This window comes from Pholis gunnellus (genome assembly GCF_910591455.1).
Source record: "Pholis gunnellus genome assembly, chromosome: 21".
Lineage (NCBI taxonomy): Eukaryota > Metazoa > Chordata > Actinopteri > Perciformes > Pholidae > Pholis > Pholis gunnellus.
In genome coordinates, this window is record NC_136548.1 from 12,567,832 (window position 1) to 12,593,951 (window position 26,120).

The following is a 26,120-nucleotide window of genomic DNA, read 5'->3' on the forward strand; positions in this document are numbered from 1 at the left end:
CTTTTTATCGAAGGCCACAAGCCATTTGCAATTTTATACTTTGGTTTATGACAAATTACCTGCTTGTTACTATTGAGCAGCAGTCGCACCAAAAAGCCTCTCTAAATGTTGAGGACTTTATGCTGAACTCAACACAAAAAAAGAACTTCGGTAACTATGTTGTTGTAGAATCAAAGTCAACAAGACAAATTACTCTAAATGTATTGCGTTTTGTGAACAAGAGCTGCTTCTAACCAGAACAGTTACAGTTTGTGAACTCTGATGGAATCTGTCTCAGGCTGTCAGATATAGTGGGTAATTGGTAAAGAGTGGCCTCTCACAAAGCCGATTCTGAATTTTCTTTTTTTTATTGCTAATAATGCGTGATTGTTCTCTGTAATCCGCCGCACCATTTCTCTTTCATCTCAACGATGAGCTGAAAAAAAGGAGATTTGTTGGCCAGGCAGCCCCATGCCATGCTTAGACGGCTCAACTCTCTCAAAGGGATTTATCCACTGTTATTATGACTAATACTCTGTGGATTACAAGTTAGTGAGAGGTCACCTATCGCTTCTACTTCCTACATGTGAGACTTATGGCGCTTCAGTTTGTTCCCTTGCCCCGACCCGGAAATGTACGACTCGTCAAAGTGGTGAATGACATGGCGTGGCCGACATGCTGGATGAAATGCCAAAGTTGACTTGAAAGCGTTCTCCTTTGAACTGAACTCAAACTTGTCACTTTCTGTAATTCAGAGTTGAAATCTGCTCCTGCTGAAACAATGAATTAGGTTGATGGATGGAATTATAACAGGTTGGCTACCCAGCCATCCAATGACCCCCCCCCCCCTTGCCTGTGATTTAGCACCTCACCCGGGCAAGATGAGGGAATTGAATTTATTCACAGGAAGGTGGCGGCTAGCATTGACTCATAGCCTTTACGCAGTCGAGCACGTCCTAATTTACCAACTAGCATGTCCTCCCTAAAAGGGCAAGAGGAGTTCATAGTCAGCAAATAGTTACTTATTTATGAGTAAAGATTCAGAGATCTAAAACTCTTGTTTGGTGGAAACAAGCTAGCCCACAAAATTGGACTGGTTTGAATCTATGTTACGTCAAAATCAATCTTCTGTCCGATACATTTGTTGTTTTTAAGGATTTATGAATTCACAGGGACACAGTGGAGTTTCTGGCCTCTAGTAACCTGCTCAGCCCCTTTTCAAAAATAGTAAAGTCCTTAAAGGGTTGATAGGTTTTCCGACTGATGCTTAGCAACAGCATTCCTGTGCCTTAAGTAGCAGTAAGCCCCTCACTGCACCCTTTGATGTGGCTGTCAAGGCAGATTTATTTCCACTTAACACATTGTCTTCTTGTCCACATACATAAAGGGATGAAAGAGTGATGTTTACAGGTTTTTTTTGTTGTAATTAAATTGTGTTGCTCATGATTTTTCAGGTGATGTGAGACATATATGTTGGCGGATCATAAGGGGAGGTCTGACAAAGCAGCTTCATTTGATTTTACCAGCTGACATTTGAAGACTGATGTCTGGCTCTTTTAATGCTAACCTAATATCTATTGTTTATGGTGACCATGGAAATTGAGCTATATGTAATGTTTACGTATTGTATTTTTCTTGTATATTTCTTTTTGCTTCGGGTGCAAGAAGAATTCCCCCACTGAAAAGAAAATATTTAATTCCCTTTCAGACGTTGCTGGTTCAGCATTGTACAGACCTGACATTGAAATCCCCAAAGTCATCCTGTAAAGAAAATAATAGCTGTGCACATCACTTCACCTCAGCTTTGTGTTTGCCATTGTCCCTGTATTCTCAGTTTCAGATTACTCACTTGCTACCTGCTAGCCGACATATTTATTTACAGGTACTCTAATTCAATTCTGCTAAAGGCCCTTGGTGTGCATCAGCGCTTCTTGTAAAGCAACACTTGACGTCTGCTTGGCCTATCTCCAGTGCTGCTCGTCTCTGTCAGGCTCTGACTAACCCGCCGTGTGCTCTCATCGCTCTCACATGGGAATCGGGCAGCTGGAGAAGTGTTTGTTCTTTGTGTTTTGTCAGACGGCCCACTCCGTCCTCAGCCACATGTCTGTGGAAGAGATGTCCAAGGGTGGCAAGGCACCAAGAGTTTCCCGAAAGGGATTACGTAGAATTCAACCGGTGTCGTCGTGTTGGCGCCTTCTTGGCCTGGTGGCACAATTTCTTATTAATCAATTTTGGCCACTTGGGGCAGAAAAACAGAAACATAAAGCTAGCTTATTAGCATTATTATTACAAATAAAAGTTGCTTATTTATGGATCAACCCTGTCCTTCATATATAGCCACATTTCTGTCCACCTGGTGAATAATTCACTCTCCTTTTTAGCTCTGGTTTGATCCAAACTCTAAGAAATACATCTTCAGCTGCTCGACTCTCTTCTTTGTTTATCTGTTGTTTGGTTGCGTACAGAGCTATTTTGTTGGAAATACTGGAGGGAATGATTCAGAGTGTTCACAGCTGGACAGGGGCCCCGGGACATGCCGAACCTACATATTTACTGAGTCTGACTTGTTATTGAGCTGTTCTAGCAAGGCCCTTCTTACAGGTTTGGATCTTATCTTAGCATCTATACAGATGGCTACTGAAATATTATCTACTGCGTTACATGTTTAAACAAAGCCTTCGTATAGAGTTTCACTCGTCTTTATTGTTTAGACCTCAGAATCAAAGTTTGTCATTCACATCGTATTCTCCTGCTCCCAGGAGCCCCTTCAAGCTTGAAACACTATCACATATTTTACTGACAGGCAATCTTTTTTTTGCCCAAAATCCAAGGCCTTGATATATCACTGTGAGGATTTCTCTTTCAGCAGAAAAATGGTTTCTTCGTTTTCTCTGATAATGACTTGGATCGCTGACAGTGAGTTGAGCCTGACCTCCTGAACTTCTGTGAAATGTGAGGATGTGAATGAGAAGTTTGGAGAAATGCAACATTTCAGTATGACATGACAGAAGTAGCATTAAGACAAGATAGGATGACATTGAAGTAACACGTGAAGGTGCTGTTTCAGCGGCTGGAGGTGCCGGTAACTCCGACAACTGACAAGAATTTGGAGATATTTTCATTGTTTCTTATTTCAAGGGTTTCCTGTGAAAAAACACAACATAACACTTAAGTGATTCTCTAAAACATGGCGAATATGTAAGCAAAACAGTTACCTATTTTTAGACATTTAGGCGTTACCATTCATTTGGAGTTGTGTTTATGGCCGTCTGATGAATGTTTTCGATCTTCACTAACTCCTGAGGGAGATTCGGTGCTGGGCAGGCCGTACGGGCATTTTTCTTTTCTTTAGAGCTTTTTCATGCAAAGCAGCTCCTGCTGCGACAAAAGCAACGCTGCGATGCTATGAGAGAAGTGACAGTGAACCAAAACAGTATATGATTCATTGTTCATAATAAAAATTGATTATAGCTGCTTTAAGGTCAGCAAAAATGGAAAAGATGAACAAATCTGTGCATGTAACCGATTTTTTTAGAGAGGCTCACAACTTTGAAATATTATTATTGAATAGCTTTTTTGTCATTTATTTGTATTTGATTTATTTGTATTCTTTCAGGTTTGCCAGTTAGTACATCTTCTTCTTTCTAAAAATCTGTTACCTTTGGCTCCAATGAGGTGCCAAAGGAAACGGGGTTAACTCAACAGAGAGCACTGCTCTGCCTCTGAGAAATGTTTGTTTAACTAAAACTTCAGTCGGTGATGATTCACCGCTTAATCTCCAACGGGACGACAGCAGCACAAGACAATCTTGTATCTTTCAGTATGATACTTTGGTAAACAACATGCCTCAGCTCAGCAGGGCTGTCTTCACAGCGGGGCTTCGTTGTATGTAGCATAATCAAAAGCGCTTGTGTGGAGATGTGAGCGCCTAGTTCTCAGTTTGGACATCCCCAGTAATTTCTCACCACCAACAAAGCTGCCTGCTGCCTTCTGTGCTGAGCGGAGCTTGAGATTTAGATCTAAAGGCCTTATTTGAAAGTGCTGGTCATGCATGCAAACATGGGGGTGCTATGAAACCATGCCCTTTGTCTGACACACAATAGCATTTCAACCACAGGGGAACAGCTTGGATCTCCATAGAACTGGCATTACTTTCATGTCAAGTGACAGTGAAGGCGAATAGAGTGACTAACTTCTCAAAAAGCCTCAGCTCTTGCGCTCTCCCTTTCTCTCGCCTGGTCTTTCAGACTGGCTGGATTGGGACATTATTTCATATTCTTTTAAAGTGGTGCCAAGCTATTCTCACAGCAGTTGGCTTTGATCAAGATTATGATTTGTAGAGTACATGCTAACGGCTAGGACTTGACTGGTAGAGCTCACTACTAGATGGCTTCAGTAATCACATGTGTTTAACACAACAAGACAATCACGAGTGGAATATTGCTTCAGTTTTTTTTATTTTCAGTGTTTACATTCCCCTTCATGACCAAAAAGCAGCCACTGGCTTTTTGTTCTAAGACACAAGACACATTCACAACATCACAGCATGCCTTATGAAAAGCAGTTTGTTTTTGACACACCAGCTGAAGCCTGTTGGCTTTATCACTTTGATGCAACGCCCTGTCTTAGATTTCTCATCTTTCTGCTACAGGAGGGTATTAATTCAATCTTGCCAAATCATTCACCATACACAAAAAAGAAACTGTTAGGCTGCAACTGATTATTACTCATTAACCTGTTTAACTTTTTTTTCCATTGATCCATTAATAAATAGTCTATAGTAGATATTAGTCTATAAAATGTCCGACAATAGCAAAACATGACCATCCAAAACTCAAAGATATTTAATTTGTGTCTCACCCACTGAGGTTGTGATAAAGATGAAGGAGGACACAGGAATGATTAGAGAGCGAGAGAAACAGACAGACAGTTAAAAAGACACACAGGGTAAGGTAGATGAAGAAGAAAGTCGAGAGGGTACTCAACTGTGGGGTTTGAGGTGGGAGGGGTCACGTTGTTTGATCAGCAGACGGTAGGGAGGGGTTGAAAAGCCCTTGATGCTGACAGTGGGCAGCGGTTTAAACCCCCGGAGTGATTGACACTTCTGCCACTCCGCTGTGGGCTGAGTGAGGGGGGGTGGGGGGATGCACACAGAGAGGCCTGTTCCTGGCTTCACATTTGCATCCTCTGCCCGTGGGTGGTTGTGTTAATAATACGGCAACTGGGAAGATTAATTGTGGACAAGCAGCAGGATTACGAGGGTCTTTGTGGGAGCAAAGGGAGCACTGGGTGGGAAAGGCCTGTGATCTGTGAGGCTGAGAGGAAATTAGTCAGGGCAGGCTGGAGCTGCCTTTTAACAGTACCTAAGGAAATGAAAGCCTTGTGCAAAGAGGATATTGAAATAAGTAGGCAGAAAATTGTTGACATTCTTGAGAGGCCAATATTGTTAATAATTATTGTGCTAATGTGAAACGCACAAAGAATAAGAAAACATTGTGAAGGGAAAAATATTTTCTTTTATATTTTAACTTCGGGACTTACTGAAGAAGTCACTCGCTGAGTCACTTATTTTATTAGATTAGAAAACATAATGTGGCTCCTCTCACATTATCAACACCAACATGCGGAAATTAGGCCAAGTTCCTGTCTCATGTAGCCAATTAAGAAAAATAACAACACAACAAAGGTGGCTTCAGTGCCCTGCAGCTGTGTCTCCTCTCCTATGGAAGAAGGAAATGAAGGAGCAGGGCAGGGGTCTCATGCCACCTGTTGGAGTGTCCTCACATAGCAGCTCAAACTCACACAGGTACTCATCTGCTTTCTGACCCTCATCTGACCTTGTAGCTCAAAACACAGGATTTATTTCATGCTAGACCATCTAAAGAGAGTATCTTATCTTACAGGGACTCAAGTATTTTACCAGTATGGAGATAACTGTACGCTGTTAGAGAAGCACAAAGCCCGTAATGGCACTAACAGCGCAGTTGGAGCTTCAAAGAGCTTTAAACGTCAATTTCCACCACACACAAGAGAATTCCCACTTTGCAACCTGCTTGCTTTCATCGATGTTTGGCTGCTTTGCTTGTGGCTTTCCCATCAGTAATCATTTAAAGAAAAATAGGTAAGCATCTGGACATGCAGGCCTCTTAATTAAAGTACTTGTGTTTTTCCAAAGTAAGAGAAATCATGAAAAATGGCCTGTCATGGCAAGTTTCTGAAACCAGATGACAAAGCTGGACCGCTGGCGGGGGAGTTTTCTAACAAACACAAGGCTTAATAGTTGTTAATTAAATGTATTTGTTCAAAGCAAAATTGTGATGCTGAAATAGCACGGCTAAAACGTTCAGTAATTTAAAGGCAGATTGCTATTACCTGCATATTCTTGATTAATTTCAGACATATTGAGCAATCTCCAGTCGGTAAAATTACGTACGGCTTAATTTCTTTCACTGCGAGTGTGCTCGATGAGGGAGAAAGGACTTGCACAGAAACATGTGCCATTTAATAACAATATACTGGCATGCAAATTCAAGATGCGATGTTGCAGTGTACTCTAGTCCACCTTTGAGCATTACCAGACTCCCAGCATCACTCGCCAGTATCTGGAAAGATATACAATTGCAAATGTGTGTGTGTGACATGATGTGCTTTGAAATAAATTCCTCATACACTGAGCCTTTGTGATTTGTGGTCTCAGAGCTGAGCATCTGAGATGTAGTCTTGTATTTCAAATATGTTTTTAGTTGTGCCAAGATGTTGCACCACTCATTATTTTCCTCGGATTTCTGAAGCACCATCGTTTATCAGGGAGATTTATTGGCAGATGGACTTCCAGATGTTTTGAATATCTTTTGCAGCAAGAGAGAAAGTATGTTTTAAAAGTTAGACCACGACAGTGCTGTAGGCATTTTCATCTTTTAAGAAGAAACATATGCACAGGATTAGATTTGAATACACTGTATGTTATCAAGATACGTTGTCCTAATTAACCTAATCCAAAAACTTCAGTTGATGCTTCACAGTGTCTTGCCATCAGTAAGGACTTAGTCTCCTTGCTTTCTGTCAAGACAATAGAGCTGCTTTCTTTACAACGGAGACCAAATGAAAATGCTTCTTTGTTGCTTTAAAGGGTCAGTTCACCCAAAATACAAAAACACATTTTTAAAAACAATGGTTAAGACTAGGGGTATTTAGCCACGCCGAGAGCTAAGCTTTTGTTTTCCCAGGTTTTGAGATCTCAGCTGCTTAGGCTTCTGCTCTCATGACAACTAAGCTCCCCTAACCTTAACAAAGTAGTAATTATAACCCAAACCAGGATCTTTCCCTAAACTTAACCAAGTATGAATTTCTCTCAAGGTGTATGTTCTTTGACACGTCACTGAGAGAGGACACTCCTTTAATTTAGGTTTCAGTCTACCACCTGCTACATCATACATTTATCTCCTCAAATTAACCTTTAAAGTCAACTCTCTGCAATGATTTGGATTACAGTACATTTCCATTAGTGCAGATGACAGCTCTTTAAGAACCGGGAAGTTAAATAGTGCTGCACTACAGTAATAGAGTTGAGATAACTTGTAAAAATAGTCATATTCATGGGAATAGGTGAATGCGTATTATATTAATAGACCTCTGAAGCGATACATCTCTGCAAATATTAAACTATTAAACTAAAGTTTACATCTTACCTCTGGGGTCTTCTCACGAATTACAGCCACTCGATGTAGCACTGATCACTACCCCTGTGATGAGGTTATACAGCTGCAGGGCAGAAACTAAGACAGCAGATGTACAGTATCACTTGAATTAGTTTTCTTTTTGCCCATTGTTCTGTGAGGTTTGATTCGATTTTTTCAAGTGTAAGTGAGCCAGCTTTGAAAATCTCATCACTGTTGGGAGGTAAATGGCTGCTTTGAAGGAGGCAGCACAAGGGTTTAAGGTCATTTAAGAAGAAAAACAGAAACGGTTGTTTGTGTGTGGCTACACTGAAATAACCTTGGGAGTGGAGATAAGAAGCCACAGGGCCACTTTTGTTGTCACTAACGAAATGTGACATTTGGGCATTAGAGCAGTTTGAAGTCAGCGTGCATAAGAAATTTGTATTTGAACAACTGGCTCTCTTCTCGTGCCTCCTGAACAAGCTGGAACAGGTTTTGCCTGGTGCTCATAGTGGATGTATCCATAAATTATCATCAGAGAGCTCGCTGCCGTTATTGCACAGCTTCACCCTCTTCGCATTGAGTTTCAGCTCATGCTCTACTCCTCTCTCCCCTCATATCTCAGCTGCGACTTTGTCATGCAGCCAAGCACGTAATGTGCTCTGAGCTCTGTATCATGTCCAATTATAATTAGCTTTGTCAGGCCTGAGCCCTACAACCCTCATGCAGATAATATGATAATATGTCTTCATAACCAAGTGACCTTACATGTGCAATATTTCTCTCCTTCTTAAGATTGCGTGTCAATAAAGTAATGGAGTCTGGGAGGCGGTGGCAGGGGAAGATTTAGATGATTGGGCTCTCAGGTGCAGTGATGTATAACCGTTATTATCCTACCTGTCGGAGTTGTATACACAGCTGGGCGCAGTATGGCGGTGGCTGGGGAGAGAGCCGGGCTTTCAAGGGAGGCCTTTGTTAATAAGCCTTTAATCCTTCGTTAAAGCCCAACGCAGAGGGAGGCTTTCTCATTTTCACTCTGTACATAGAGATTTTGAGTTGAAATAACAAGTTGTATTATGAATGGGCTGCAGTGTCATAGATGTGATATTATTCATACCAGTCCCAGTGATTATTTTGGATGTCAGTGTGTGACAACTGGTGCAGAAAAGTGAACTTGTGAATCAATCAATTAGTCAATTGACTGAAAGTGGTTTGACAGCACTTGATTGTCTGGTTTTCAGGGTGGTTTTTAACATCTGGCCAGGAACACTGTATGAAAATTAAGCTTCTTTTTTTTATACTGTTGAACAACATAATTTTGATTTTCAATCATTTGCTTTTTATCTGTTTTATACGATTTAAATTGTGTATATTTGGGGTTTGGACTGTTGAGAAGAACAAGCAATTTGAAGACATCACCTTGAACATGTGATGGGCATTTTTTCACAATTTGTTTGTCATTTTAAATTTTCTAAAATGAATCCAAAAAATAGTTGATGGAGTAATCAATAATGACATCAATCATTTGTTTGAGCCATAAAGCTTTAACACTGGTGAGCACATCTTTGTCATGAGTAATTTGCACTGAGAATCTGCCTCCAGCTTATGGGCACAGACGTGTGCAGCCATGCAGATGTTTTGTGTTTCGGGTAGCAGCAGAGGTCAGCTAAAACACCAAACACATTGACATATATGTAATAGCTGTAATATTCACGTGCACTGTTGCATCTCACCCTGCTGTTCTCACCCCGTGGGTTGATAGAAACTGGACAAGAGAGGCTCTTTTCGAGAAACACGACAGTGAATTCCTGACAGGCCAGGGTTTCACTAACACTGACGCAATGTAATGAGAGAGCCAGAGGTGAGGCCTATCTCAGCACGTCTGTGTGGATTTCCCTGAGTGATTGATGTGTTCCAGTCAAATGAAGCAGTGGGCTGAGTGATATGACACTTGTCTCGCTGTGACACATGTGTTCGCAGCTAACGGTTATTGGTGTTGATAGGCTCCACTCTACTCAGCCAGCCAGGCACAGTTATTTTGATCCCTTGTTCTTTTATTTCTGTCCCCCCTCTTCCCTGTTTTCTGTCTCCTTGCCACATCAAATCAGAGTTTAGAGATGGAGGTAGAACCCTCAGGTACTAGCTTATTAAGCATCAGGAGCTGAGACGCGATGAAAGTAATAATGGGGACCAGACAGCTGGGTGGGCACCTAACATCCCAGGTAAGAAGTGACATTTGGGATTTTTCTTTTGAAAGGGACCCATGGCAGAGCTTATATGGCTTTGAAATACATAACTGTCTGTGTTGTCAAATTGTCAAAAAGATGTTCGTCTCAAATTTGTATTAAGCAAAGTATTTTAGTATACTTGGATGAAAAGGGTTTACATTTTTTTCTTTTGGGAAAGCTACCTACCCAGGGTTCTGTATTGTATTGTGCTACAAACTAGGGATGCAGTAAGTTATTATTTTCTTTATCAATTCATCTTCCCTATATTTTTTTTGCATTATTTAATCAATTGTTGTCCGTAACATGATGACACAATAACTAATGACAAATGCCCATCAAGATCCAAAAGGACCAAGGTTTTATTATTTAGCCTAAACAAGAGAGAAATATCACACAGATTGAGCCCCACCCTCAGGTACACGTTAGCTTTGTCTGCACTGTTGCCATTATTTGCACTGTCAGCGTTAGCTGTGGGCTGCCAACTCAGCCGTCATCATGTTAAGAGCTGCGAGGCAATAGAAATGCTCTAAATATAGAAGTTAGCCCCTGTAATGACATTCCCAGCAGCCTCAGCTGTACTTTCTGTTCAGTGCTAGCAAAATGTTAGCATGCTAACACGCTTAATGGTAAACATTAAACCTGCTAAACATTAGCACGTCAACATTTAGCTTGCTAGTACAGCCGCACAGAGCTGCTAGCGTGGCTATAAACTGTAAAGTCTTGTGACTTGATAGCTGACTTGATAAATTAATTGAGGAAATGGTTTTCAAATCTTTTTTTTTTTTGTAGATTAATTGATCAATTGATTAATTATTTCAGCACTTCTGTAAACTGACACCTGGTATCAATTTCATGTGAGCGTAATCCACTATAGTCACATTTTGATGACAATCTCTATAATGGTCTCTATTACTTCAAGAGCTTAAACATCCAATTAACATTAACATCCACAAGAGCTTTATCAGTTAATTGATTTAATATATAATTATATGCAAGAAATGGTGTGGAAATGTGTGTAAAGGCATCTTTTCAGGCCGTTATCTTGCTGTCGTGACTCAAAACATTTCCGACATCAGATGGCCTTTCTTTCATTTCAGCAACCATAAATCAAACACTGATGCACTCTAATGGTCTAATGATTAGTAATTGGATTAAAGTGATTCCAGCTTGATCAGCATCTGATTCTGAAATTACTGTTGCCTTAGCGAGAGCTGCGGCGTTAAGTCTGAATCTGGACGACAGTTCCAGTGGTCACAAGACGGTCGCCATCAAACACTATCCGCTTCTGGTCTCTGTGACAAGTCTCATTATTGGAGGCCAGCGAATAGTTACCAACTGATAAAAGCATATCACACCGCAGAGGAAATTGAATTCTGGAGGACATAAATTCTGACTGCGAGAGTTCATAGTCAGAAGCTAATTTAAGGAAGATTAAATTAATTTCAGTGACATCCATTCTATCTTGACGAAGTCGGTACATAACATAATGTAGCTCTGTTGCCTTGAGATAAGAGGATAGTCATTTTAGACTGGGCACAGAAGTAGCTGAGGATCGAGCCCTAATCCCATTGCTGCAACCTTTTTTACAGAACGTCATGGAGGATACAGAGTGTCTGACAACCATTATTCAGTAAGGGGATTTTAAAAGTCTTTCAGTTTAGTGTGATAATTTAATTGACTGCTGACCCAAAGCCTCAGGACACAACTTGCCTTCATACACAGCCAGCTCGGTTTTCATGTTCACTCATATTTTTTATTTCATCTCACATCAAAACTAGATGGCAATTTAATATTTTTCAAGAAATCAAGTCATGCAATATCTCTCTGAGGCTGTAACTTTGCATCGTGCTTCTTCCTTTGCTGTGAAAAAAAAGATATTCATGAGTTGGGAATAAGTTGAATAAATTACATTGGATTCATGAGTTGCATGATTGGTTTGAAGTTGCATTAATTGATTTATTTGGCCATTTGGGGCAAAACAATTCAAACAAAAAGAAGCAGTGGGTTTATCAGAGATTGTTTGCTGAAGGCAGCTGCCTGCTTGCAGGAAACAAAGATAATGAGAGCGGTGAGTCTGTTCCAAGCAGTTAATGTGCTATAAAACTAAAACAAGGAGCTGGAGTTAGATGATAATTCTTTGTAGTTATACTTTGTAGTCTCTGCGAGTGACCCCTTTCACATTACACATAGTCATTTGACTATCATTTGACTGTCATTTGATTCATTAATATACAAAATATCATTAGTGGAGGTTTAAATGTGTGCATGTTTATTATTTCATCTATACTTTAATGTAGGAATTGTAGTTAGATCAGATTTTCTTCATGTGGGAGCTTATTTATCTCATCAAACGTCGTTACAATTCCAAACTTCAAACAGTTCTCTTCAGTCTCGCTCTGAATCCTGTTTACAACAATAAATATATTGTATGTATCAATGTTTGTAGTATCCAGTTTGCCTTCATACTTTCACTGTGTGAAATATGGCCTTTACTCTCAAGACACAATCCTTGTGGTTGAGCTGTCTAAATGGCTAATGAATTACAGATGAACATCGACGCAAATTAATCTCCCAGAAGTCCCTTGGTAATATGGCAACCATTTAAAACTTTAATCAATAACTCTGAAGTTGAAAGCATGCAGGCACCACACTCGTTTGGTCCCAATAAACAGAACGCAGAGTGCAGACTCCTCTAAATCACGGTGACAAGCACAGTCGCGCTAAATCACTGGAAGTGAAGAATAAATGTCTGCATAACTATATCATCTGTGTCTCTGTGTTTCCTTCGGGAGCAGGAGAATATCAGCAGCAACAGTGGAAATGAATGGTTTATAGTCTAAACTAATACTTCAGTCCACTCATAATGGTTGTTTTGGGATATAAATATTATATATACTGTACATAAATATTGAGCAGGCCAAAGTAACATTTAATCAAGTGTTATGCCCTAGTAATGTCTATATGTCAGTCAGTTTAGCGTTGCATTTTACAATAAAAAAAATAGTTTAAACAAAAATCTATGTCATCATTTTAGTTAAATTAACTCATAATTCTTTGGTGCTGTATGGTTTGGTGAGTTCTACGAGATTAGGAGCATTTTGATTGCCTCTCAACTGCTCTGAACGTGTCGATGGCGAGTTGGTGGCCCGTAGCTAACACTACAAACTACAGCGAAAGTGCTGACAGAGCTAACAGTGTTTACCTGAGGAGGAGCCGGACGGTGGGCGCTACACTTCCGCGTGTAATCCGCTGTAACCGCCGTATGAGAGCAGTGAAGAGCTAGCCATTGGGGCGCGCTCACCTGCACTAACATGAAGTAAAACCATCCTTTGGCTGTGTCACCCTTTGACACAATATTGAGTATCTTTGTTGTTTCCTCCATGTAGTAAGATAGTCCATTGGATTATAATGTGTGTGAGTTTGCTATACCTCATATTTCATAAACAGGGTTTTATTTATGTAAAATAACAACATGAACAAAAGATGAGTTTGTTTTCACGCTCATGTACCAACATACAGTATATGTATATAATGCCCAAATTGCTTCCATTTTAATGCCTCTTTAATTGTCTGCAGGCGCCTATGAATGTCAGATAAGTGCGCTCTTTGTTCTCTTACTGACACAATAACATTCGCTCACCCTCCTACCCATCTTCCTTTTTCCTCATGAATTTGGGCCTGATCCTCTTCTCCACCTCAGACAGATGATGTGTAGATGCAAGATCTGCCTCTCCCTCATCCATCTCTTCCTCCCACCGTCCCCTTCCTGCACTCCATCTTTCAGAACTGTAACCTACGGTCGCCAGCTGTGCAGGGAGCCCCAGAGTGTATTTATGGTGAGCTGCACTTTATCACACACAGCTGCACAGCTGCCAACTTTACTCGGGGCGTTCTTCAGCCTCCCTGCCTCTGGCCATGTTTTTTTGTGCTGGTGAGATCCTGCACCGCGTGCTGCATGCTCCCAGATGCTGCCCTGCTGGAGATGGTGGGGTGAACTGTTAATGGCCTGTAGAGTTTAAACAGCGGTGCCCAGTCACTGCCACTGGGCAGGCTTGAAGCACACCCTCCAGTTAAAACATAAAACTAAAACAAACAGAGTTTTACCAAAAACTCTTTTCCTGCAGTGCTCCTTTTGTCTCCCAACTTTCCACAAATGCAATGATGTATCGATTTGTTCTATTTCTCTCTGCTGGCCTCTTGTTGATATTTTGATACAGCATTAAATAGCCCCCCCCCCCCCTCCATGTTTGGCCCAGTAACTGCATAAATCTGTCCTGAGACTGCAGGGGGCCTTGTGATGAGCTGCATCCTTCCCTGCCGACCTCTTGTCCCCGGGCGGACAGAATGGAATGCATTCCTCCCCCCTCTCTCTCTCTTATAGGGTCCCCAGTGTCCTCTCAACCTATCAGGATAGAGCGATCACCACCCCCTCCCCCCTCTTAGCATATCAGGAGCCGTACATCTTCCGCTGGTGCAGAGCTTTATGCAAGGTGACAGCTCCTCACACTTCAGTGTTCGGATCACCTCAAGTAGCTCAGATATTGGAAAAAATGAGCACACTTCCCACCGCGGTGACCAAATGTAGATTGACTGAGGGTATCCGCAGGCCGCGGCACCCCTATCCTCCTGTCCTGACAGAACAGGCCTGCTGGTAACTCTCTACATGAGAGAGAGAGAGTGGAGTCTGGAGACACATCAGAGGGGAAAGCTGGCTGCAGACAGAAGAGGGGAGGGGGTGGAAGGGAGCGAACACTTTGAAGCCATTGGAGGTGATGTCAAGTTTGCTTAGACTCAGGGATGGTGTTTGAATATGCTGGCCACTAATATGGCACCAGTATCTCTGTCCTCATCTCTGTTTTCTGTCACTATGTACAATCTTGACTCGTCTCCTGACAATGTCCTTTCACATCATGTGATTGCACACTCGGAGCTGCAGTCAGCACGCCGTCACTCAGCTTCTTTGTCTGAAAGTCAGGCCCCTTTTTCGCCGTTAATGCACTCTTCTTCTCCAGGATCTGACAAGTGGCATTTTGTGTGTGGAGATTTAAATCAACGGCCTAACCTGCTGCTCAGGAGGTCTCTTTATGCACAAGAATCTTCCCCCCTCCCCCAAAATCTATAATGTATAGATCAGCGCAATACACCAATGCGCCCTGGGCAAAAACGCACCCATCCATCAGTTTTTCTTGAGCATGTAAATACATTTTATTCCCCTGGGTTTGTTGATTTTGGTGTGTTTGTGTAAGGTCAGCTCACCCTGAAACCTTGCTGGAAAGAAGCCTAAAAATAGAAAAAAGCATTTTACATTTCTTCTAATTGTAAGCTCTATGTTAAAGTCATGGCTCAGCAGCATACTTTGTTCAACCAGTGATCCCTTTAAAGAGTACTCAATCTGTCTGTCTAGACATTGTCCCGAGGCAGAAACATTTTGAAGGTCAAACTTAAAAAAATAAATGTTCATATCCTGTCTTTTTGTAATGTTAAACAGAGCAGCTTTAGATCACTGGTAATGGATTTCCTTCAGACTTCTAATAGACGTTATGTAGAAAAAAGGGATGTTCAATTAAAAACATTGTAGAGATAGAGCACCGTCCTTGCTTTTGCATCACACAATGTGTATTTCAATAGACAAACGTGTCCAAAGTGGGGGTTAAGCAAAAAGCTCCGGTATTCATTTATTCAATTTCCACCGTTTTTGAGTTCATTCATTTGGTGGTTCACAGAGGATGAAATCAGACATCACTTTATGGCCACAGAGCAATCAGACACAGCCCTCCAGTGTCTTCATCTGACTCTTCTGGCCCTGTCAAGTCCTCCTTCAATCTTGGGAGTCTGAGCAGTCGCGTGGAGGTTGACATGATTGCCTTTAAGCAGCCCCTCTTAGCCAGTGACACACAGCTGCAGCCAGGCACCTCTTCTGACAGTAAGAGCACCATGATGGATTGCCTTGCCAAAACTGCTGATCAAAGAAGGTCAAAGTTCAGATGTGTGTCTGGCTGCACCAGGCATGTGCAATCACCAGAGATGGTTTTTCATCAAACATCCGAGCGTAAGGCTGAATTTTTATTTTGCTGATAGCTGCCTGATTGAGCTGCAGAGTAATTATGTCATCACTTATAGGGATTTTATCAGATATGAGAAAAAAAAAAGATTAAAAAGCTCATGTGTCAAGAATATTTGAGTTTATCGATCAAGAGGGTTCAACCGAGCCTTAGAATCATAATCAAGTACAAGTGTCATACTTGGCACAATGCCAATATAGGAGCAAATACTTATTACTCTGTGACCAGTATATACGCACACTACACATAAAATGTCATTTGGGCTGCAGAAAGCGCTCTGCTGAAAAGAGCAGACGTTTAAAAGTTTCTGACATGTGTCGCACTACCATTGAGACACTGCCACTGATGTGGGTGGAGCTGACAGCGTCCCAGCCATTGACGATGGCTCTGGGACATACCAAGTTTGGTATGTGTCAACTCTCATCGCCGTCAGGATACGTCCTAAGTGAAGTAGGAATATGTAAACAGCCTCATTAAAAAGGGAATTCATACGAAACATTTTTGGGTGGAGTGATGGGAAGATGTTCTTGATGTTTGCCCTCACTCTCCTCAAAACACTTAGGTGGCTGAAATAACCCTGATACACCATTTAGATTATAGACTATATTATTGAGAATAATGACACACATTAGGCCTTTTTGGACCAAACGGTTCTGGGGGCTCCCTGAGAGGAGCTGCCCTACTGGGGGAGCTCCCCAGAGGACGACATATCTTGAAGCGCTATTTCTCTGTTTGCATTTGCACCGCCAATAGGAACACTGAAGTGACCTGAGCAGGCCGGCGCCACGCGCACATATCTCCTGCTGGGACATTCCACAAGCTCTCTTAGCTTTTTCTTTAGTAATGTAAGAACAAGTAAACAACTATGTTAAACGCCACAGTCATCTAAACACAAGCACAGTAGCTGTCATGAAAGTACCTTTTGCGATATCGGTTTGCTATCGTTCTTCGGCTCAGTGAGTGTGCTTTGTGCTACTCAGCTGCTCTCACTCACGCTTTGGCTCAGTGGGTGTATGCTCATGAACGACTAAACTTCTGGACTTCACTGTCAGTTCATTTGTCCATGGTTTTTACCACTTGTTTTTTTTGTCACAAGCTGTTTTAGAAATTTCAATTGTTGATCGTTCCTAGTTCTCGCGGTGCGGAGACAATATAAAAGGAGGGGTGCTAGATCAATGTTCTTAGAACTATAAAAAAAAGTTCTTGTTCGGTCCGAAAATGCCTTTTGTCGCACCCACAAGAAAAGAGACGAGAGAAAAAGAGATCCCTTTCTCACCTCTGCTCAGGTAACCAATCGCCAGTTAAGTGAGCGTGAATGTCAGATTGTTGGATTCTGAAATTTACAGAAATGGTCTGACACAACTCTCCCAATCATCCTTTGAGCAGTTCTGATGAAGCAGATGCCACCTTAAATATAAAAAAAAGTGTAGACTCAAGTACGTCTGTATGCTTAATATATAATACACATGACCCAACGAGCAATTTCACAATTTGGGGCTTGAATTCTTTAAGATATCTTGAGTCAGGAGGAAATGAAGCAGAGTGAAGCTTCCCTATCTAAAGATCGTGGCTGGAGTGAGAGACTTTTGCGGTTGAGGTGACTAAGGAGTCTTATTTCTGGGCCAGATTCACATTAGTGGCATTTATCATTGAGAGCGAAGATGGTATAATTAGCTTGTCAGTCTACTTTAGGCTGAGCTGGTGCTCTTTGTGAAGAAAAACGAACTGCAAGCCCAAGGAGCTGACAGCCAGTCGATAATGTGGCAATTAATGTCATAAATAATTCTAAAGCCAATTATATTTAAATGGACCTTACCCTCTAAAATAGCACTTTATTTCCTATCACTTTATGATGTGTTCTGTATCAAACAGCCGGAGCAAAGTATTTTTTTTTATTTCTACATATGGCCGACATATGGCGAAGTCATGATGTGAGGCATAAAAATCAGAAGGGCCATGCGGGAGATTTATTAGTTGATTAAGTTTGCTGTTGACTTATGAATGTCTCCCTTATTGCTGAAGCATCACCGGCGTTGAATGGCAAACACACGGTGTAAGACCACTTTTAATCAAAATGATATTGCCTCCATGTTGCTAGCTGTATAACATGTCTTCAGCTCTTAAAGAATGTGAGTAATTTAATGGCAGTAGTGGTTAAATATATCAAATGCTCCCTGTGGCCTTGGGAGGGTCAAGCCCAGTGTGATATATAGATAAGACTGTGATGGCTGAAGGTCGTGTCAGCGTCTTCTGCATAATGCATGAATCCTGTAACTCTCTCTGACTCCAATATTCTGAACCTGAACCTTGGGATGAAAATTTTACTAAGTAAATCAGCGAGCATGCTGGCATTTCTATTAACCTCCAGTGTTGAGCTGACACAAACATGAATCACAATAAATAATATCTTGCAAATTGTAAATCATGTTTACAACTTGTGCTGAGAAGTGATATTATTGGATAGTGCCATATGTTTGCTGCTTGTTACTGCTAATTTATTTGCACAGTAGCAGAAGAGAGGGTGTTTTTAATGTGCAAAATTACAATTTAGCATAACAAATATGGGAAAGCCCTGATTGCTGATGCTGAACCAAATTACATTTACCGCAGTCATTTAATTCCTAAACCGACCCACAAACTACATCTAAACATGTATTTTATTTTATGTTGTTTCAAAGTAGCAATATTCTATCATTATACAGGTTGTATTTTGCTTTTGATGGGTGGTATTTCCCACTTCAAAGAGGAAAATAGCCAAGAGCTTTGATTTATGCATGCATGGAGTAAAACAAAAGAAAAGGAAATGTTGACCTTTACAGGGAACATAAAGGGTCAGTGCGGCAACTGTGCCTTACAGGCAAATTGCCTCCTAGTGCCGGCAATTTGTCCTTGCAACCGGGATGAAATTCGTATCTCTCTTTTTTTTTGCCATTTGTTTTCTGTTTTAATAGTAGAAATGTGGAGAGGCACAATGAGTCTCACCTCGCAGCATATAATACAATCTGGAAGAAATGAAGCCGCAGTGATGGAAATGTTAACAGCAAAGTTTTACTCAATTTAAATCAGATTCAGAGAAAAATTCAAGTGGCAGCGCTGAGAATCTCTACTTTGTTTCAGACGCTGCGTGCAAGTCTGCAAGCTCTCCTGCCCTCCTTCATTTCTGTATCAAAGGGTAACCTAATGCAAAATGTATATGGCCCTTGGCACAAAAGATGGTGCTGCGGCTCAGTACAGGAAGATCTGTGTGCTAAAAGCTTGAAACATCTGTGTAAACACATGGCTTTTTTCCAACCATGTAGTCAATGTTCTCATAGCCTTAAGATAGATGTCCAAGGCAATATACCTTGCCCCGGGGCCATGCTCGAATAACTTTGAACATCTGAAAAACCTTGAGCTTCAAGCAATATCCACTTTCAATATTCCAGCTTCACAGCAAAGCATGGAAGAATTCAACCCATGGCTTATATTTGACTCTTTGTTGATCTAAGCGTTGGATTGACCAGTGCACAGTGGAAATTATGAGAATAAAGACGTTTTAATGATGCAGTGATATCTTATGGTTGGCCATATATTACAATTTAAAGGTCTGTTTTCTGTGGCACAGTGTCTGTAAAGGCAGAGACAAACAAAACAAAAGAGAGAGAGAGGACCGCCTGCCTTTGTTGTTGTTCTTTAATTCTGTTAATAGCCCAAGGTAAAGATTTATCTGCTCTTGTCAATTTACCTCAGCCTCAATATAAAGCACCAAGGTCACTTTTTCCTTGCCTGGCCCACAGGATTAAATTGTCATGTCACTCTAATAGGCAGCACAGGGAATCATTAGTCCAGCTCAGCTGCCTGACTGATAGGCATTTCGGTCCAATCATGGGAGTGTGCTGCCACAGGCCAGCTAGTATTGACACTGTGTCAGGACTGAGAGGGGACGCCTTAATCAGCCAGGACACTCTCAACATTGATTTGACAAGCTGTCGTAATGACCCCCTTGTTTTGGTAAAGGATCACTGTTCATCCAGGCTGGCATTGATGCACTCGGAGTGCTGCATTGTCATGGAAACTATTATCACCAGCCAAACCTGTGCAGCTGGACAAGAGTTGTGTTCAGAGGGGACCGTGTGTGTGTGTGTGTGTGTGTGTGTGTGTGTGTGTGTGTGTGTGTGTGTGTGTGTGTGTGTGTGTGTGTGTGTGTGCGCGATACATGTACAGCCCAGTGTGACTGGTGTCTATATGTAACTGTTGTTAAAACAGAGGTCTCTTAATGTACAGTTGGGTTAACTGTATGCATTTTACTCTTTTCCTTTAACTCTTGGGGATTCCCTATTACAGGGAATGGGAATCGTGGAGCATTCTGGTGCAGTGTTTAAGGTTAGCTTGTGTCATGTGTTTATACTGAAGATTATCATACCTCTATTTCCTCTAAAACACAGATATATGGATAGGTTTGTTTTGTATATAATCACAATTTATCTTTTCAAATTGGCTTAGTTTGACTACAATCTTGGCTTCTCTTTCAGTTCCTTTTATAGTATTTTATGGGATCTTGGTTGATACTTTATTATAATCATTGAGACAATTGCCACCATTTGACTAGATTAATACGTGTATCAATATATATCAATACAGTTGTACAGTAATCAGGTGTGATGGTGATGGCTACATGTGTTTGTTTACTTAGAAGGGGACACTGCCGCTGGCAGGAGGATCAGGGAAATCAGCAGCCTCTCAGCGAGGTGTTAGACAGTAAATATTATTGGCATGCTGGCAGTCTCCCACAGTGCCATGGTGTGTAAAATCATTAACAGGCAACATGATGGGCCCTCTTCATGTGCAAGGTGAGAATGTGGAGAGTGTTTTTATCAGCCATTATCCAGAGGGTGTGCTGTGTCACGTGATCAGTCTGGCAATTAGAAAGTATGTTATCATCAAAGGAGAGGGCTTTATGTATGTACTCCCTCTGTGATGGATGCATGTGTAAAATGTGGACTAGTAATACTTTCTGTGCCGAGTCTCACGTCACAACATTAGCAATGCAAGTAACTTCTAATAATAAATTACATGAAATAATGTAGAACACAATACATCATCTTTTAATTTGTGAAAATTCAAAATGACATCATGTACAATTTTATATACAAGCCACTTTGTGCAAGACAATAATGTGCATTTATTATTGGGTGTTATGACATTGTCAGAAATATCAGCTTATCATTGTATCCACAAGGCAATGTGCTAAAGGGAAATTCACAAAATAATACAAAATAGACTGCAATGCTGAATGCCTCTCAACCCCACAGGTACTGTTAATCAAGAACATACTAGAAGGGAATATTTTACGATAAGCATCAAAGATTTATTTGAAGAGTACATGCAATGAATTGCAATCAGCTCTACTATTGACGATGGATCATTTAAAATAAATAAATATTCTTTTTGAGGGGCTTCCTTTTCTTCTATAAAGACATTGATAGTCTGCCAAATGGATGACTCACCAGCGATATATTATGCCAATGTCCAGTCCATTAACACACATGCCATTATAAATGCATGTTGCCAATGATAAAACATGAAATATCACTTGTTACAGAATAAAGTGAAGTAGCATCAAACCATTCAGTTTGCAGTAAAACATTCTGCAGTCAAACCTACAGTGAGATGTACTGCACAGGTCATAACCATGCAGTCCTGATGCAGTCATTTGGAGAGACTTCATTTCTTGGCTTTCATTCAGAGGGCAAAATGTCAGCAAGGACACGACCATATTAAATGCATTTAACAAAATGCATAATCATTCACTTCCATACCTTGGCCCACTCTGTTCATCCTTGTTGGGCAGTACACGAAATGTAAGCAAAATGAGAAAGAAATATGACCATTAATAACAGAAACTGCACAGCGTATTGATCGGAGGTATAAAAACAGCAGATGCTGTCATACAATAATGTGAAGTAGGTTGAACAATAACTCAACAAAAAATAAAGGAAAACAGGCCATGTATCATGCCAGAAAATCTTTTATTGCCGTCACAATGCATTTAGCCTCTGTAGCTCGTGTCAAGCAGCCATATTGTATCCATGCTTGTCCCTAATTAGAAGGATGATGTAATTCAGAAACCCAAATGAGCAGCTTTGATCAGCACAAAACAAGCAACTTCCTGTAGAAATTTATATATTTCTATAAAATGTGCAAATTCAAATAAAATTGTGTTGCTAAACATGTTGTGATTTTAAATGGAAACAGACTACAAACAATGAAAAGCTTGGAGAGTTTATCCCGCGGCTGTGAAAAAGTAAGGTGTTCATTTATGTTTAGAATGAACAATCAAAGAATAATAGCTTGTGAGCAATTTGAGTTCAATGTAAAGTCTTAATGTCGAGTGAAGTGTTCCAATATGCAGGAATCGGTGTGGTGTGATTGTTTTTCTGAATTACTATACCAAGACTTTTCTGATATTCTATATACAATTACTTTTTTGATATGTAAAACTATGGCTTTTTATGACTTTCTTCAAAATACTATACTGTGACTTTTTGGACATTCTATAAGATGTCTTCTCTCGTCGTACTATACTGACTTTTTCATGACTTTCTTCAACTTTCTATGACACACTATATTATTATGTTTTTCCACATACTATACTATTGCTTTCTTATGCCTTTTGTTATATGTATTATGTTTTATGACTTATTTAAAAAAAACTACAGTGAAATTTGTTTACCCGAAATACTATAATATTACTTCTTTCAACATACTATACTATGACATACTATAGCATGTCGAAGAAAGTCTTGACAAAGTCATAGTATAGGATGTCGAAAAACATCATAAAAATACATAGTATATTATGTCGAAAAACATGTCGAAAAACGTCATAGTATAGTATGTTGAAAGAATTCATACTATGTCCGAAAAAAGTTATGAGAAAGTCATAGTATAGCATGTCGAAAAAAGTCAGTTTAGAATGTCGAAATTATTATTTTTTTAAATCATAGTACAGTATGTCGGAAAACGTAATGAAGTCATCTTATAGTATGTTGAAGAAAGTCATAGTATGTCGATTATACTGAGTTTTTGAAATACTATACTATGACTTTATAAACTTCTAGAAACATCTGAGAAAACAAATTACATGACACAATGTAGAACACAATACATCAGCTTTTAATTTGTGAAAATACAAAATGAAATCATGTACAATTTTATGTACAAGACAATAAACTGTATTGATTATTGGGTATTATGACATAGTCAGAAATATCAGCTTAGCACAGTCATTGTATCTACAAGTCAATGTGCTAAAAAGAAATTCACAAAATAATACAAACTAGACTGCAATGCCGAATGCCTCTCAAACCCACAGGTACTGTCAAACAAGAACATACTAGAAAAAAATATTTTACATTAAGCTTTACAGATTGATTTGAAGAGTACATACAATTATTTGCTATTACGCTCTGCTATTGACAATGGATCATTTAAAAAAAAGTTTTAAGACTTTAAATTATTTACTCCAGTTATCTCCAGGGAATAACAGCCTCTTATTAAGAGAGGCAGGTACATGTCTCAGTCTCAAAGCAAAAGTACATTTTGCTTAAATTCAGCTAAACTAGAAACCTCTTTTCGCAGTAGTGGGTCTTCTGGAGTCCTCCGTTGACTTTAGCACTGCCTGGCACATTACTGGCACTGAGGGTTGGGTGGCATGGATGCTCTCTGTGCCACTAAAAATCTCACAACCTCTTTTTTTCACATCCAACACGAGTCCGAGACTGTGTTGCTCCTCATGTGGATAAAGCTTACTTTCATTGATTCTGAAGTAAAGTGAAAACAGTGCCAATACGTTTTTATAATTCCAATAAAACAAGACAAGATTAATAACCACTTAGCTCTGCATTCTTGACTCATGCATGTACACAATGAAACAAATGATCTGTGTTCCTTTAGATGAGTTTGTTTTATGAATATATCAGATACGTAATGGTTTACCAATAGAATCTTTTAGAACATATAAATAGCCCAAATAACGTTTTATAATAGAGCTGTTTCTCATGTATCTACAAAAAGCATGAACATGTGTGATTATGGCTTTAATATTGGTCAAGGAGTACAAACAAGCGCTTAATGGCCTCCAAGACAATCCTGTGTCAGGCAGTGCTTACAGCCAACGGAGGACTTAAAGATGCCCACTTCATGCGATATGAGGCTTACAGATTTATCATATGATGCCATGCTGAACCATAGTATAGCTTTGCTCTCTATGGTGTCTTAAGTAAATGAATATCTCGGTCACTGTATCATAAACTGTGTGAGATTTTTGGTTATATTCTTTTGTCAACAACAAAACAGCTCTATCATATTTGGCTATTGTCAAAGAAGAAGAGAAGAATAAAGAATATTGCTAACGTTTTAACCCTGGAGAAACTTTGCAGATACTTAAAAGCTTTACTTAATATAATTTCTGGGGTTTTGGACATTGCAACCAAACAGCAAAATGAAAACAGTTATAACAAACGACTCAAAAAGGCAAAGATAAGACAAATATAAATGGATAGAGATAAGGCTGGAGCCAAATGCCATTTACACATGGACGCTGGCCGTCTTAACTGTCACAAATGTTGTGAATTAGCTCCAAATGGCAAAGGATTCACTGAGTCAGGCCCAATCCCAATGTGTAAGAGGCTGCAACTAGCTTGAAATAACATAACCTTGATGACGCCGAAACATGTTCTCTACAATTGTGGGTTTTTATGTTGTTTTTTTTACTGCCCGATTTGAACATCTTCCAGGCTCTTGACTTATAAGATGTGGTAATTGGCAGATAATCTATTTCCTCCTTTATCAAAACCACTTCAATAAAAGATTATGTAAACTAGGTTTGTAATATAGCATATGCGTGATTTAATCTGATTTGCAAATGTCTATGTACAATCTTACATTTTTAATGTTAATATTTCTGTGTAAATGTAATATGCCAGGGTGAACGCCCATGTGCCGTCCTCTTTGTTTACCTTATTCTTTTAAGCCTCCAGGCTTCTCCTGGTAACCAGTGTTTAACGTAACAACGCTATGGATTGTGGGTAATTCCCTCAGGCAAAATGTGCATAAAGGGCTAAAATTTCAGTAAGAGAGCCCTCAAGTGCTCACCGATTTGACAGTGGGGCAGCCCTTACAGACTTTGCGAGAACGCGTCTCAAAGTTTGTGAGTCGGGACATTGGGATTGGGCCTCAGTCACTAACGATGCCATTGTGGTGGGATTGCAGCTGGATGTAAAATACACATTTTAACACACTGTACAGAATAACTCTGCAACACTGGGTAAAGTCAATGCAGTAGTAGTAATTGTTCATCAACAGCTTAAAAGGCAACTTTTACAATTGCAAAACTTGATCCAGTTATTATAATCACCTCTTTTTGTTGCAGTAGTCATGTTTTACATTGCTGTTCTCCTTCAAGTGACCCTCATTCCCCGAAATGGAACAGAAAAGTCATGGAGTCCGGCCACCACAATATTAGCTGTGCAAACTAAAAGTTGAGGGGTAGCGACATTTGACTATGATTGTCTTCATCTATATTTCATGTATGATTCTAAATCTGCTTGCTTGCAGAGGTGAATGAGGAAAACAGTATGTGTTCGTCTCATCTAATGTCAATTGATGATTAATGTTTGCAGATGATCCCAGTCTGAGACCTACACGATGAGTCTTCTGGAGGTCCAAGCGGCCGGGGTGTCGGCACGTGTCAGGAGCTCAGCACTCGTCTTCTACTTCTCTGATGGGTGGAATCAAGCTGCTTGTGGATTTATGCTGACTGACTTGGTTGATGGCGAGCGTATTCACAGGCTTGATCTGTATGGTCCTCAGGTGGGTATTCTCTGGCTCATCTGTAAACTTCTTTTCTGAGAAAGAGACAATCATATTGAGAAAAAGGACGTCAATTACAATTTCAGTTCTTGTTTTCAAGTGCACACACACAACATAAGGAGAACATTGTAATGCTGGTTTTAATTGACACAGTAAAATGAAATTCTGGCAAAATATGTTCCTAGATGACTTTTTAATGGCACGCAAGTTTCACTCATTGTCCCAAATGTCCAAGTTTTTGTCCTCTGTCACTCATCTTGTGGTTAAAGTTCATTATATAGACCATACTGCCATGGAACATGCTGCTTTGTTGGGTCAGCAGAAATGCAGGTCACCAGTTA

General features: G+C 40.2%; 1 protein-coding gene across 1 annotated transcript in view; it reads right to left on the reverse strand.

The window, feature by feature from the left end:
* Positions 1-23,061: 23,061 nt before the first annotated feature.
* LOC306713321 (calcium-activated potassium channel subunit alpha-1a-like) overlaps positions 23,062-26,120 on the reverse strand; it is a gene marked incomplete at its 5' end in the record, with an annotated part of 75,144 nt that continues 72,085 nt past the window's right edge. The window contains one exon of the mRNA XM_079182975.1: positions 23,062-25,814. Coding sequence (XP_079039101.1) covers positions 25,666-25,814 — 149 coding nt within the window. The 3' untranslated portion in view covers positions 23,062-25,665. The remainder of the gene's footprint in view (positions 25,815-26,120) is intronic.